General features: G+C 45.3%; 1 protein-coding gene across 1 annotated transcript in view; it reads right to left on the bottom strand.

Annotated features, from left to right (window-relative positions):
- Positions 1-14,072, bottom strand: part of tafa3a (TAFA chemokine like family member 3a) — a 103,222-nt gene that overhangs the window by 41,497 nt on the left and 47,653 nt on the right. The window contains exon 2 of the mRNA XM_061832919.1: positions 5,146-5,258. Within this exon, the coding sequence (XP_061688903.1) occupies positions 5,146-5,257 (112 nt within the window). The 5' untranslated portion in view covers position 5,258. The remainder of the gene's footprint in view (positions 1-5,145; positions 5,259-14,072) is intronic.

Genomic DNA, 14,072 nt, shown 5'->3' with positions numbered 1-14,072 from the left:
GTCTTTGCTCTACGTTGCCCAGACTGTGTTGCAAACTAAAGCAGCGGTGGTGGACGCTGTCATTATAAAAGACATTGATAGGCCGCATAAGTACTGTAATATTTGTAATTATGAGTGTACGTCTTTAAGAGCTGGGATGGGGGGGCGGGTGTAAGGTAAACTAGGAAAAAGAGACTGTGGCGGAGTCGTTGTTAGAGAGTGTTCCGTGTGCTGCCTAAAAGAAACCAGTGGCTTCTTGTCATTTCTTTTACAGTACGTCTGTGAATTGTGCCATTGAATGTCACAACCAGTCATTCCTCACTCATTGAATCTCATTTCAAAATTCCACAAACCGAATAGCTGTATGTTCTACTTTCATTTTGCATTGTATTATTAGTTTTTTTAGCGCAACGCAGAATATCTGCCAAGAGACTGCATCAGCGGTGCACAATTACGCACGCATGCAGTTTAGAGGGAACATTGGCCAACATATTTTTTTTTTTTGTATTGTTTTTTGTCTTGGGCACGCCGTCCCACGATTGACCGACGCATTGAGCATCCCTTGGTATAGGGGGCCTTTTTTTTTTTCAATTGTTCTTTTTTTTAATCCTCTTAAGGAAACCACCGTTTCAAACCAACATTTCAATTTCACCGGTTATATTTTTCTAATATTTACATATGTTTGCCGATCTTAAACAAAGTGGGGAAACCATGCAAAAATATGCGATTTTCACCAATGGCCATTTCTTTTTTGCTGCCCGGTCTCCGATTTGACCCTGCGCATCGGATCAACAACCCAAGTCATGAGCAAGGCAGATCGTACCGCCGAAAGGTCCTCGTTAGCTTCGTCGTTTCCTCTCCAGACCACTTTGCCCCCCCCCCTTCTTCCCTCACCACTCTTTCATGACTACTCGCTAATGGATGTAGATGGTGCTCTCGGGGTAAGGAGGTCGGAAGCGGAGGTCTTATTAAGGCAGCGGTGTGCGAGCTGCGGCAGACGCCGGTCGCGGTCGCGGCGAAAAAGATCAACGACTTTGGCGAAGGCCCTGCCTGGGTAAACAGAGAAGGGGGGCTAAAGAGGTTTGTGTAGAGGGCTCACCTTAACTTGACCTCTGCAGAGGGCGGGCGTGATTAGCAAAGTACGTGGCTGCGGTTGGGGGGTTGCGGGAGCGCACTCGCTACTAATAACCCACGCAGCGGCGGAAAATTCACAGGCGAACAGGCGGCGACATAAGCCAGCGGATTAACTGATTTAGCCAATATGTTTTCAGTCGAACAAATGGGATTTACAGGAGCACCGTCATCGTCAAAAAACCACGCAAGGATGGCGCATTTAAAGCTGGATTTATACCGCATGCTTCAAGTGGCACAATTGAAGATATATATATATATATATATTTTTTTTTTAGCTCTCAAGTGGCGCAATTGAGATGTGTATCTTTATAAATAGAAGAAAAAAGAAAACATGCTGAATTGTATCTATAAAAATGAAAAGAACGGATGCGTATCAAGATTGGAGACAAATTGAGTGCCCGTTTCTGGTGGGAATTATGTGTACCTGAATTGCGGCGGTACAGCTTTAAAGTCTTTTCCTGATTATTTTGTGTGTGTGAGGTTAAAACTGTGCCCCGGCTTGAGTCCCGCCTCCCCCACTACGTAAGAACTTGTTTGGCTTCATTCGATCGGTGGTCATCAGGCGCACTTGTGAGTTATTACTGCTCGGCCCTTTTCCAACACAACAGCGTGTGGTCAGCTAGCTAGCTAGCTACGCTTACAGCCCACAAATCCATCTTTCACGGCCCCTGCAATTTACAGAACATGTGAGAAAGTCCCGGAAGCATGTTTGATCGCGAGTTAACCACCAAGTCACTATGGAGCCAAAGAACATTCTGGATTGACAAAGGAGAGCAGCAGAGCATGAAAAGGGAGGATTCCCTTTACAAACACTAATTTCTCAAATACACCATCAAGAGTCTTAAATGATGATAAAAGTGATGTTTCATTTCCATGTATCCATTTCATTAATTATCTATTCTCTTTTCTGTATGCTAAACGATAGTCATATTGTATTTCATGTAAATATTTTGGGGGGTCTCTTTCCGGTGGGACGTGCCCGGAACACCTCACCAGGGAGGCGTCCGGGAGGCATCTGAATCAGATGCCCCAGCGACCTCATCTGGAGGAGTAGCGGCTTGACACTGACCCCATCCCGGATGACCGAGCTTCTCACACTATCTCTAAGGGAGAGCCCGGACACCCTGCGGAGGAAATTCAATTCCGCCGCTTGTATCCGGGATCTTGTTCTTTCGTTTACGACCCACCGCTCGTGCCCATAGGCGAGGGTAGGAACGTAGATCGACTGGTAAATTGAGAGCTTCGCCTTTCGATTTAGCTCCCTCTTTACCACAACGGACCGATACAGAGTCCGCATCACTCCAGACGCTGCACCGAGCTGTCTGTCTGGAAAAATACCCCGGGGACAACCCGGGACACGCTGGAGAGACTATGTCTCCCGGCTGGCAAGAAGTGGCTGGGGAAGGGGAAGTCTGGGTATCCCTCCTGAAGCTACTTCCCCCGCGACCCAACCCAGAGAAGCGGTAGAAGACTGATGGGTGGATGGATTTTGAGGGGTTCTGGAACGGATTCACTGGATTTACCTTATTTCCAATGGGAAATACTGCTTTAGTTTTTGTACTAATGGCATTTACTTTTTGGAACAGCTTCCCAAAAACTGATGTTCCACTGTAGTAACATTCTGACAAAACTGCTACATTCCAAGATGGTCGAACTGGTGCCAATATTCGAAAACAGCGACAAATTTGTACTAAAAAGGTTGTGCAATCATAAAATGCACATTTTTTTTCAGCAACCCTAAGAACAGATTTTCACATATAAGTTCTGAAATGTTCTGGTGTTTTTACTTTCGTGAAGCAAAACTCCTAAAAAGTTTTGCACCCTCGACGGTATAGACACGTAATGCTATAAATCAAAACCAAATGTGCTGCAATGTCATTATTTGGAAGGAATAAGAGGAATATCTTGTCGACGCCGCCTGCACACCCGCCCGCGTCGCCTCCAGGTGCAGCCTTTCCGGTCACGCTTTTTGATCGTCCGTCCGATCCAAATGTTTGGCTGGCTGGTGGCGGTTTGGGTTTCTGCGACCGACCGCGGCGCCGATTGTCGTGCGGCGGAAATGAGGCTCATTATTTCGATGTGTAGTCACACTTTGTGACCTCCCGCCACAGGACCGGGCCGTCTATCCATTAAAGGAAATCACTTTGAAAGCGCTTGTCCTTTCTTGGACACACACACAAAATGATAGATGGTCGCCATTACTGTACTGATGCACTCGAACTTTTTGCCTGCTGAACTGGTTAATTGGCACAAAGACAACTTTGGGCTGAGTGCGCAAAATGTGGCCCTGCTAAATGTAAATATGACTTTGTTATGATTTAATAGCAAGGCTGTGATTATCCATCAATATACAGTCGGGTGGCAGAGTGGCTCAGCTGGAAAGTGTTGGCCTCACAGTTCTGAGGTCCCGGATTCAATCCCGGACCCCGTCTGTGTGAAGTTCGGATGTTCTCCCAGTGCCTGCGTGGGTTTTCTCCGGGCACTCCGGTTTCCTCCCACATCCCAAAAACATGTAACATGAACTGGACACTCTAAATTGCCCCTAGGTGTGATTGTGAGTGCGGCTGTTTGACTATATGTGCCCTGCAATTAGCTGGCGACCAGTTCAGGGTGTGCCCGCGTCTCCTGCCCGCTGACAGCTGGGATAGGCTCCAGCACTCCTGCGACCCTTGTGAGGATAAGCGGGCGAAGAAAATGGATGGATATATAGTTGTCAGCACTCGTCTTGTGATTTTCAGGCATATTTTGTTTGAACTTAGTACAGTGGTTCCTTCATTTGGGGAGGGGGGGGGTTAGAAGCCCCTTACAGGGGAGAGATTTTATCAACTACAACTACGACTAGTCTAATTTCCCACCACATGTCAATATATGCATAGTCAGTTCATTGAAAACTCTAAATAGCCCGTAGGTGTGAATGTGAGTGTGATTGGTTTTTTGTCTCAATGTGTCCTGCGATTGGCTGGCAACCAGTTCAGGGTGTACCCCGCCTCCTGCCCGTTGACAGCTGGGATAGGCTCCAGCACTCCCCGCGACCCTTGTGAGGATGAGCAGCTAAGAAAATGGATTGATGGACAGAAGTTCATTGAAAACGCTAAATAGCCTGGAGGTGTGAATGTGAGTGTGATTGGTTGTTTGGTTCTGTGAGGCCTGCGATTGGCTAGCAACCAGTTCAGGGTGTACCCCGCCTCCTGCGGGTTGACAGGTGGGATAGGCTCCAGCACCATTGTGAGGATAAGCGGCTAAAAAAAATTATGGCTGGAAGTTAATTGAAAACTTAAATAGCCCGTAGGTATGAATGTGAGTGTGATTGGTTGTTTGTCTCGATGTGCCCTGCGATTGGCTGGCAACCAGTTCAGGGTGTACCCCTACTCCTGCCCATTGACAGCCGGGACAGACTCCAGCACCCTTGTGAGGATAAGCAGCTAAGAAAGTGGATGGCTGGAAGTTAATTGAAAACTCTAAATAGCCCGTAGGTGTGAATGGGGCTGTGATTGGTTGTTTGGTTCTGTGAGGCCCGCGATTGGCTGGCAACCAGTTCAGGGTCGCCAAATCGGCTTAATGGCTCTCTATATTATCCGTATTATTATTCATTGCATTTTACATTTATTATTAATTCTGTATGACTCTAAACACAAAGTTGAGTTAAGATTTATCATGATCATATATCGCAATCATATCAAAACTTTTCATTGGGCCGGAGGGAAGATAGAGAGCGGTATCATCGCTTTCATTTTATCGTTTTATTGGTCCCTTTGTCGCCACATGTCGCGATTAACGTTTTAACGTAAGTTATTCCAAATTATTTGTGCAGACGCCCAAGCTACTGGGTCCAGGGACCCCAGTTTGAGTACTTTGACCTGAGTGGACTCTGGTCTTATATTTAAATCCAGCCATTTTGAAAACCTTTACCGTCAAATTTAATAAGAAAATGTTTTTAAATTTTTTTTGGACTGTAAAAACAGTTTGTCTTGGAAATGAACAAAAAAAACAGCTTAACGTAGTTGAAAAGTCATCGCATGCGGGGGGTCGTACCGATGTGGCTCCGGTGCGACGACGCGCCGCTCAGTTGCCCCCAAAGAGACAAAACGCAGACGGTCAGCAGCAGCGCCAATCTGCACATCCCCAGCAGGTCCCGCTCCTTCATTCTGGAATGAAAAACAAAGACGGACAGACGACTCACTAGCGGTCAATCGTTCCGCAACACGTCGTTCGCTACCTGCGTGTATCGGCGGCATCGGCCGGAGTCTTAATCGTTATAAACCGGAAAAAATAAATAAACGAGGCGTTCTCTGGGCTCTCGGATGCCGCCGGCGTGCCCGCTGAATGCACTCAGCTGTCAATCCGGCACGACCACGTTCAGCGTCATTTTGATGCCTGCGCTCGGACACCCCGGACAGCTCATCACATTCACGCCGAGCGTTTTGTCGGCGTGTGGGTCCACAAAAAAACTGAGACGCTTCAGGGAAAGACACATTCGCACATTCAGCCCGTGGCGGCACACCGCTTGAGAGATATTTGAGAACATACCCACAATGCACTGTGTGTTCAACGTACGAAAGTAGCCTGAAAAAAACAAATACCTTGTGAATTGAAATAACCCTGATCCGTTGTTGAACTTGTGACATGAAGGGAATGTGCAAAACTGCCAGTCTGGCCGTATAACCGCTGACGTGAACGAAGACGCTCTCGTTCTTATCGAGTGGCGGCGGGGTGACCTGTTCCGGTCTGACGGTCTGAGCGCTCCCCCGTGCTGAAAAGTCTCCTTGTGATGGATGCGCATGCGTTACTGCCAGGGGAAGTCTGGGCACGTAGCAGAGGCTTACTGGGAAATCACCCGGTCTCATAGTTCCCCTTCTCCTACATAGAGGGAATTAACATACGTTATAACCTAACCTTTAAACAAAAGTTGATAAAAATACATACACATATATGTACGTTCGCTGTGTTCGTCTCCATAGCGAACATGAGCCCTCGGCGACAAATTGTCGAATGGCACACGTTGAAAAAGCATGGATGGGGATGTTTCAGGCTGGCCGGAAGTTTACAAAATACACGCGCATGCGCGTTAATCACAAGGAGACTTTTCAGCACCGGGACCGCTCAGACCGTCAGACCGGCCCAAGTCCACGCTGGGCTCAAATAGCTGGAAAACTGAAATGGTGAAAAAACTGTTTCACGCTGTAGCTCCATAATTCAGTACAAGTTACTTGTCAGTCTTTGGAATTTTTTTCAGCAATTATCTTCAAACATGATTCATTTCTTTTTTTTGGGGGGGGGGGTGGAAATATGAATTCACTTGAAGTATGAGTGTCTTGAAAATCAATATTTCAGTTTAGATCGTGATGAATACATTGAGCTCCCCGACGTTACTGCACAACACCATCAAGAGTACTCTTTCAGAGGCGAGTATATTAACATATCAAAACACATCACAAACTCCTGTGAAGTATTTAGAAATAATCTATATTTTTTAAAATCTATTCCTTCACCACCCAACTGGATGCACCTGGGCACTTATCAGCACCATTTGGACAATTGACATTTGTCCCAGGGTGGAACGGTGGAGCAAGCTGGTAAAGCGTCAGCCTCACAGTTCTGAGGACCGGGTTCGATCCTGGCCTCGCCTGTGCGGAGTTTGCATGTTCTCCCCGTGCTGCGTGGGTTTTCTCCGGGCACTCGGGTTTCCTCCCACATCCCAAAAACTTACCACATGAATCGGAGACTCTAAAATTGCCCCTAGGTGTTATTGCGAGTGTGACTGTTTGTCTCTATGTGCCCTGCGATTGGCTGGCAACCAGTTCAGGGTGTACCCCGCCTCCTGCCCGTTGACAGCTGGGATCGGCTCCAGCACTCCCCGCGACCCTGGTGAGGATAAGTGGCAAAGAAAATGAATGGATGGATGGATGGATGGACATTGTCCCAGATTATGCCACTATCAGTGACTTCCAACTGTACCACAGTATTGCACTCGTAGTCCTCTATTATTCAGTTGACGTATTCGAGTGACTCCAATTCTTCAAATTTCAATTCTTTGCGTCTTTTTGACATACTTGGCAAATCACGATGATTCTGATATTCAGTTTCAAAAGAGCTCCGTCATCAAAGGAGTGCGCCATTACGCCGGGGCCACCCGGGAGGCCTTCAAGGGTTCTCGACCTTCTCGCCCGTCTTTGGCCGGCAGCCCGTCGAGAGCACAGCGCAAGCGCTCCAATCAGCGGTTCAGCCCGCTGCCAACGCCGCTGCCCTGCTGGACTTTCTCTCTCGTGTCGGAATCAAATCGCATCTCCGACTTTGAACTGCGTTCCAGTGCCGCAGCTCAAATTAGTCAATGCATGTTTGTATTTTTCCGTTTTTTTTGGTTTTTTTTTTTCGAGTGAGCTTAACTCCCTGCTTCCCTTGCAAGCGCTGGCAAATGAGGGGATGGTATTTTTATTCTTTTTTTTTTTTTTTTAACCACCATGCCTGCCTTTGTACTGATTGCCAGAGTGTCTTCGTTTGGAGTCAGATGAGAGAGGTGATGAATTTTCTACGGGGCGCCGCGATCACAGAATCCGTTGCATTCCTGGGGGGACAAGTTGGAGATTTTTGGGCAGGTTTTGGTTTCAAAAACAGTTTCTTCTGCCATTCACACAATAGTTTTGAAAATATAATACGTGGACTTGACAATAGCACCATTATGCTTTTCAAGTTTTGATTGTAATATTGTTTCTGAGAGCAGTTGGTAATATTTAGCCCCTTTCGTAATGGTTTATGTCACAGGTGTCAAACTCAAGGCCCGGGGGCCCGATCTGGCCCGCCACATGATTTTCTGTGGCCCGCGGAGCCAAATTTAGAGTGTCAATTTCCATGATTCTTGTAAAAATCTGTACAAAATTTTCAAATTGTCATATATCATAAATTGATAAAGTATAGATAGATAGATAGATAGATAGATAGATAGATAGATAGATAGATAGATAGATAGATAGATAGATAGATAGATAGATAGATAGATAGATAGATAGATAGATAGATAGATAGATAGATATAGATAGATAGATAGATAGATAGATAGATAGATAGATAGATAGATAGATAGATAGATAGATAGATAGATAGATAGATAGATAGATAGATAGATAGATAGATAGATAGATAGATAGATAGATAAAATGCTTGCATTTTTGTCTTATCAAACGTGAATACAGTTAAAGCCTCGGTTCTTGGAAATCCCCGTTTTCGAACAAATCAGTTTTAGAACAAAAATTTATTTTTGCTTCTGTTTTTGAACGAAAATCGGTACTGGAACGCCCCCGACAAAACCCGGAAATAACATTTTGCGTGCGGCCAGACCGGGTGACCCACGATGCACTTAGTTTTAAATTCCCACACCGCCGAAAAACAGGAAATAACATAATGTGCGTGGCGCAAGCAGCCGACCCACCCACGACGCTTTTTTGTTATTGCCAATTCGAGCGCCCCCCGAAAAAAAAAAAAAAAAAAGGAAATGACATAACGCGTACGGCGCAACTAGCGCACTTTTGTTATTCTCTATCACGCAGCCTCTGTACAGAGGCGTATCCCGGTAGGGACTGTTGTTTTTCTTCTTAACGAGGACGACTGTGTTAACCCCCAATCATGGCTCCAAAAGAAAGGCAAGTTGCTTTTTTTAAGTTATTCTGCACTATTGTTAGTGAAAAAAAAAAAAAAAGGCTGGGTGGCAAGTTGCTACAGATATGGCAATGCACTCCTAGCCTAGAATACTATATAATATATTTTAAGCGACAAATAAATATATCTCTTAAATTATTTTATTATATAAAGTATTTAAACTATACATGTATTTCTACTGTGCAGTTTATTATAAGGAAAAGCTAAAAAAAATGCTTTAAAAAGCCACATTTATGCATTATTTCTTTTTCCATTCATTGCAATGGGAAACATTGATTTGGTTTTCGAACAAATCACTTCTTGAACCGTTTTCTAGAACGTATTGTCGGCGAGAACCGAGGCATCACTATATTTATCAAGGACAGAGACCGAGTCAGACTGGCGCTGCTTTCTTGCGCGCAAACACTTTCCGTCCATTCATTTATTACAGCTTGACAAAAGCCAGACATTGGCAAATTATAATTGCCGTCCATATTTTTAGCGAGAGCACAAACAAGAATGAAATCCATGTTGAGCGGGGCGGTGTTCAGGTGGCCCGACGGAGGAAACTTATTTGACAAATCATTCCGGATGAGCCCGCAGACACCAGGTGGCTCATAAAAAAAAAAAAAAAATGAAAAGAAAATTCAACTCATTTATTGATACTTTTTCCAGCAGCCTGCAAACAATTTTTCATCTCCTCGATTAATCAAGTCACCGCTTGATCTAATTACACTTCGGCGCCGAGTCTATACAAAAGCCGCAACGACGTCGTCGCCTTTATGAAAAGTCGGCGGCAATTTGTTCGACATCCCACCGAAGGCGAAGTGCTGCATTTTCTTCCCGGTCCGACCGCGCCGTCTGCGTGACGCGCACGGAAACAAAAGGTCAGGCCTTGATGTCTTCGGTCCGCGGACGCCTGACAAACAAGTGGGTTTGCATCTTTTGAAAAAGTGCAAAATGTAGCAACAAATATAAAAAAAAAACAACTTTTATTTGAATTGGATACATTTTTCAAGATGTTGGATCAATTTTGACCTGTGGCATAACAGGTGGGGGTGCTTTTGAAATCTAAAATGACCCTAATGAGGCCTCAAAAAGGTCACAGGACCCCAACTGGACCCAGTGCGGTTTGCGTATCGAGCTAACAGCTCTGCGGATGGTGCCGTCAACATGGGTCTGCACTTCGTCCTTGAACATCTTGACAGCGAGGGTACCTATGCGAGGATCCTGTTCGTGGACTTCAGTTCTGCGTTTAACACCATCATCCCTGAAGTCCTCTCCTTCAAACTTCTCCATGCCGATCTACAATTTCTTGACGCCAGGTTGAGGCTGAGGGGACACCACCTCGCCCACGGGCACTATCAGCACCGGGGCACCCCAAGGTTGCGTTGTCTCACCTCTGCTCTTCTCGCTCTACACTAACGACCGCACCTCGCGGCATCCGACAGTCAAACTCGGTCGTCGGCCTCATCAAAGACGGCGACAAATCTGCATATCGACAGGAAGCGGCGAGACTGGAGCTTTGGTGCGGTCAACACAACCTGTCGTTGAACACTCTAAAGACTGCGGAGATGATTGTGGACTTCAGGAGGCATCTTTCACCACAGCTGGCCTTGACGCTGTCCAACTGCCTTGTGTCAACCGTCGAGACCTTCAAGTTCTTGAGAATTACACTCTCAGAGGACTTGAAGTCCTCGACCATCTCCCGATGGATCTACAACTTCCTCACGGGCAGGACACAGCAGCTGAGGCTGGGGGACACCACCTCACCCACGGGCACTATCAGCACCAGGGCACCCCAACGTTGCGTCCTCTCACCTCTGCTCTTCTCGCTCTACCCTAACGACTGCACCTCGTGGCATCTGATTGTCAAACTCCTGAAGTTCGCAGATGACACCACGGTCATTGGCCTCATCAAAGACTCTGGAGATGATTGTGGACTTCAGGGGGCATCCTTCACCACGACTGCCTTTGACACTGTCCAACTGCCTGGTGTCAACCGTCAACACCTTCAACTTCTTGGGAATTACAGTCTCAAAGGACCTGAAGTGGGAGAAGAACATCAACTCCATCCTCAAAAAAAGCCCAGCAAAGGATGTACTTCTTGCGGCTTCTGAGGAAGCCCGGCCTGTCACGAGAGCTGCCGAGACAGTTCTACACGGCCGTTATCCAATCAGTACTGTGTACCTCCGTCTCAGTCTGGACTCAGACTACAACGGACAATCAAAACCGCTGAACGGATTCTCGGCACCACGCTACTCACTATCGAGGACTTGCAACGTGAACCAGGTCCAGAGCAGGCATGATCCATTTTGCAAACCGCACGATTCATAATTGAAACTGCTCCCTTTGCACAATTGACATTGTTGGTACACTTATCTATATAGATTTCACATCTTGCACGTCTTATAAGGAATAATTCCTAAAAATGAAAATATCTCTTGTTGCTTGTTCTCCGTTTTCTGTTCGGTACGTCGTACCAGGGCAGTACCGACTGCTGGAGAAAAATTCCTTGTGTGTTCTCCACTCTTGGCTATTAAAGATGGTTCTGATTCTGATTCAGATTCTGATGTGGGTCACCAACCCTTTTGAAAGTGAGATTTACATCCTGGGCACTGTACATGCAAAGTTCGATACACACTTCTGAAAAAGCAATTTTGCGCCATTAATCTCAATTGCATGTTATTAATAGGAACGTATGAGTGAATCTCGATCGGGCACCGGGTCGACGAGGCCCCGCAATGGAAAATGGAAAACCGCGCCGCTTCCCACTCGTCGCTATTCAGCCGATTTCGCAACTTTCACAAGCTTTAATTTAGATCATTGATTTGAAGCTGATGTGATGCGAATTAAAAAAAAAAAAAAAAAACGTACAATTAGTTCCGGGTTTACAACCCGTGCCGAGGCTCCCTTGTAGGCGCTCGGTAATTGCGCTTCCCGTTTCACAATCCCCCTTTTTTATTTTCAATTTATGCTTTGCAAACGCGTGCTTTATGTCGCCTGTTGTGCATTTTATATGTTTTAAAGCAGCACTTGCTTGCCTTGTTATGAGCAAGTGCTCGATTTTTATTTGCTTATTTTTCGTACTTAATCCACTTTGTTGCTTTGGGATAACGAGCTGGCTCGCCGGAACGTTGTTGTCGGGGGGGGGGGCTGGCACGGCCTGCCGTGGTTTTGATCCCATCGTCCCAACCTCTTTTTTGTTATTAGGGATTCTCGCGGGTGCTCATTACATCGAGTCTCATCTTTTATGGCAGGGGTGGCCAAAGCACTCACGCTTTGTACTTAAATGGAAGCACAGATACAAAAAAGACCGATTAAAGTTGAAGTGCTGAAAATCTGCAGACTTTGATGTACTTAAGAACAGTAAAAATTAATTTTTTAAACTTGTTTTTGATTATAAAATGTTGGCAATAGTCTTTTCTCTTTGATGATTTCTTATTAATGGTTCAACAAACCATTTTTTGCATCTTTTGTGCCCTGACAAGTGAGGGCGATGGCGAGATTTCCGACCAACACCAGCAATATGTAGTTTTCTCATATTATTAATATAAATACATGTAACTCACAGTTAAGTGTGATTATTTTTTTTAATTTCATGAAATAAGTTCACACACAGAATTATTTAAGACAATAAAAAGATCAGAATGTAATTTTTTTTCATCACTAATTCTAATAATTATTCCGATTTATGTCATTTTATTATTAACCAATTGCTTAATGCACAGACATTTTTTGTTTTAAATAAACCAAAAAAGTATTAAATGATACATGGTATCAATCTGAATAAATTCAGGGCCAATATCATACTGATATGTTTTACAATAACGTAAGAATGGGTTTAATTACCATTAAATAAAGAGCACTGATAAATTCATCCATTTTCTTAGCTGCTTATCCTCACGAGGGTCGCGGGGAGTGTCGGAGCCTATCCCTGCTTTCAACGGGCAGGGTTCGGGGTACACCCTGAACTGGTTGCCAGCCAATCGCAGGGCACATCGAGACAAACAGCCCCACTCACAATCACACCGAGGGGCAATTTAGTGTGTCCAAGTAATGTTGCATGTTTTTGGGGATATGGGAGGAAACCGGAGTGGCCGAAAATAAACCTCGTAGGCACGGGGAGAACATGCAAACTCCACACAGGCGGGGCCGGGATCGAACCCGGTTCCTCAGAATTATGAGGCCAATGCTTTACCAACGGATCCACCGTGCCACCCACTGATAAATCTTTAAAAAAAAAATCTTTTTTTATGAATGGATGATTTGGTATCAATTCAATATAATATTTACATCAGTAAATACAAATACAGGCAAGTATCGCTGATAGCCAAAATGCAACATTTGGTACGGCTACAGTACCAAGTAGTAGATAGCTGGAATAGGCACTACCGCAACCCTTGTGAGGATAAGCAGCTCCGGAAATAGATGGATACAATCCCCAGTACTTTAAGCACGTGGCCTGTATTTCTGATGCCGATAATGCAAGATTTGATACCAATATGATACCAAGTCAATACAGAATCATCATCGCTGATACCGGTACTTTTTTGAGAATGCAGTATTTAGTAAGGATTGCAATATCCGAGTACACACACGTCCACTGACACAGACACGGCTAACTTCCCCTTGTGTTATGTTTATTTGTATTATGATAATGGCGGCGGTACTCGTTGACTGCGAGAAAGATGAACGGAAAGTACTGCGCGACCGTTCCCGCGGAAAAAAATCGATAAAGTCGAATAGATTCCACGTCGCGCATTCACGTCAATAATGTCTAAAGTTGAAGAGGGTTAATAAGAGCTGAAAAGTTGACTTTATCGTGTGCGCTTCGACGCGACGCTCAGGTATTCAATTGAGTTCGTTGACCTCGGGGTTAACGCGAGACGGCTTATAAAATCAATTTGCCGTCCGCGTCGAAAGCCTTTTTAACATTAGAAGGAGAGTTTGCAATGAGATCGCCTCGCCTGAGGGAGGTACGGCGGCCGTGCGTGTGTTTGTGTGCAGCTAAAAAAAAAAAAAAAAAAAAAAACTCCAATTCATTTCATATTGAATGTCTCGCTCCAAAACGGTGTAAAAGAAACCCCAGCGGGCACTTTTGTTCGCCAGCGAGCGACACTCAAGTCTTCCGTTGTCGTACGAGGCCCGTAAAAAGTTGAGAAGTTAAATACTGGTCGTGTGCACAATCTATCAGCGGAAATATGATTTATGCGAACGTGAGCGAAGCATAAACGCCGCGGTGACATCTCGTCTCGAAGGAAAACACACCGTAGACGTTTAAAGTCCTTGCGGTCCGCCCGCGCGACTTCCGCACGCTTTGACGCGTT

This window comes from Syngnathoides biaculeatus, chromosome 10 (genome assembly GCF_019802595.1).
Source record: "Syngnathoides biaculeatus isolate LvHL_M chromosome 10, ASM1980259v1, whole genome shotgun sequence".
In the NCBI taxonomy this organism is placed as follows: domain Eukaryota; kingdom Metazoa; phylum Chordata; class Actinopteri; order Syngnathiformes; family Syngnathidae; genus Syngnathoides; species Syngnathoides biaculeatus.
This window is presented reverse-complemented; position numbering and strand designations above follow the sequence as displayed.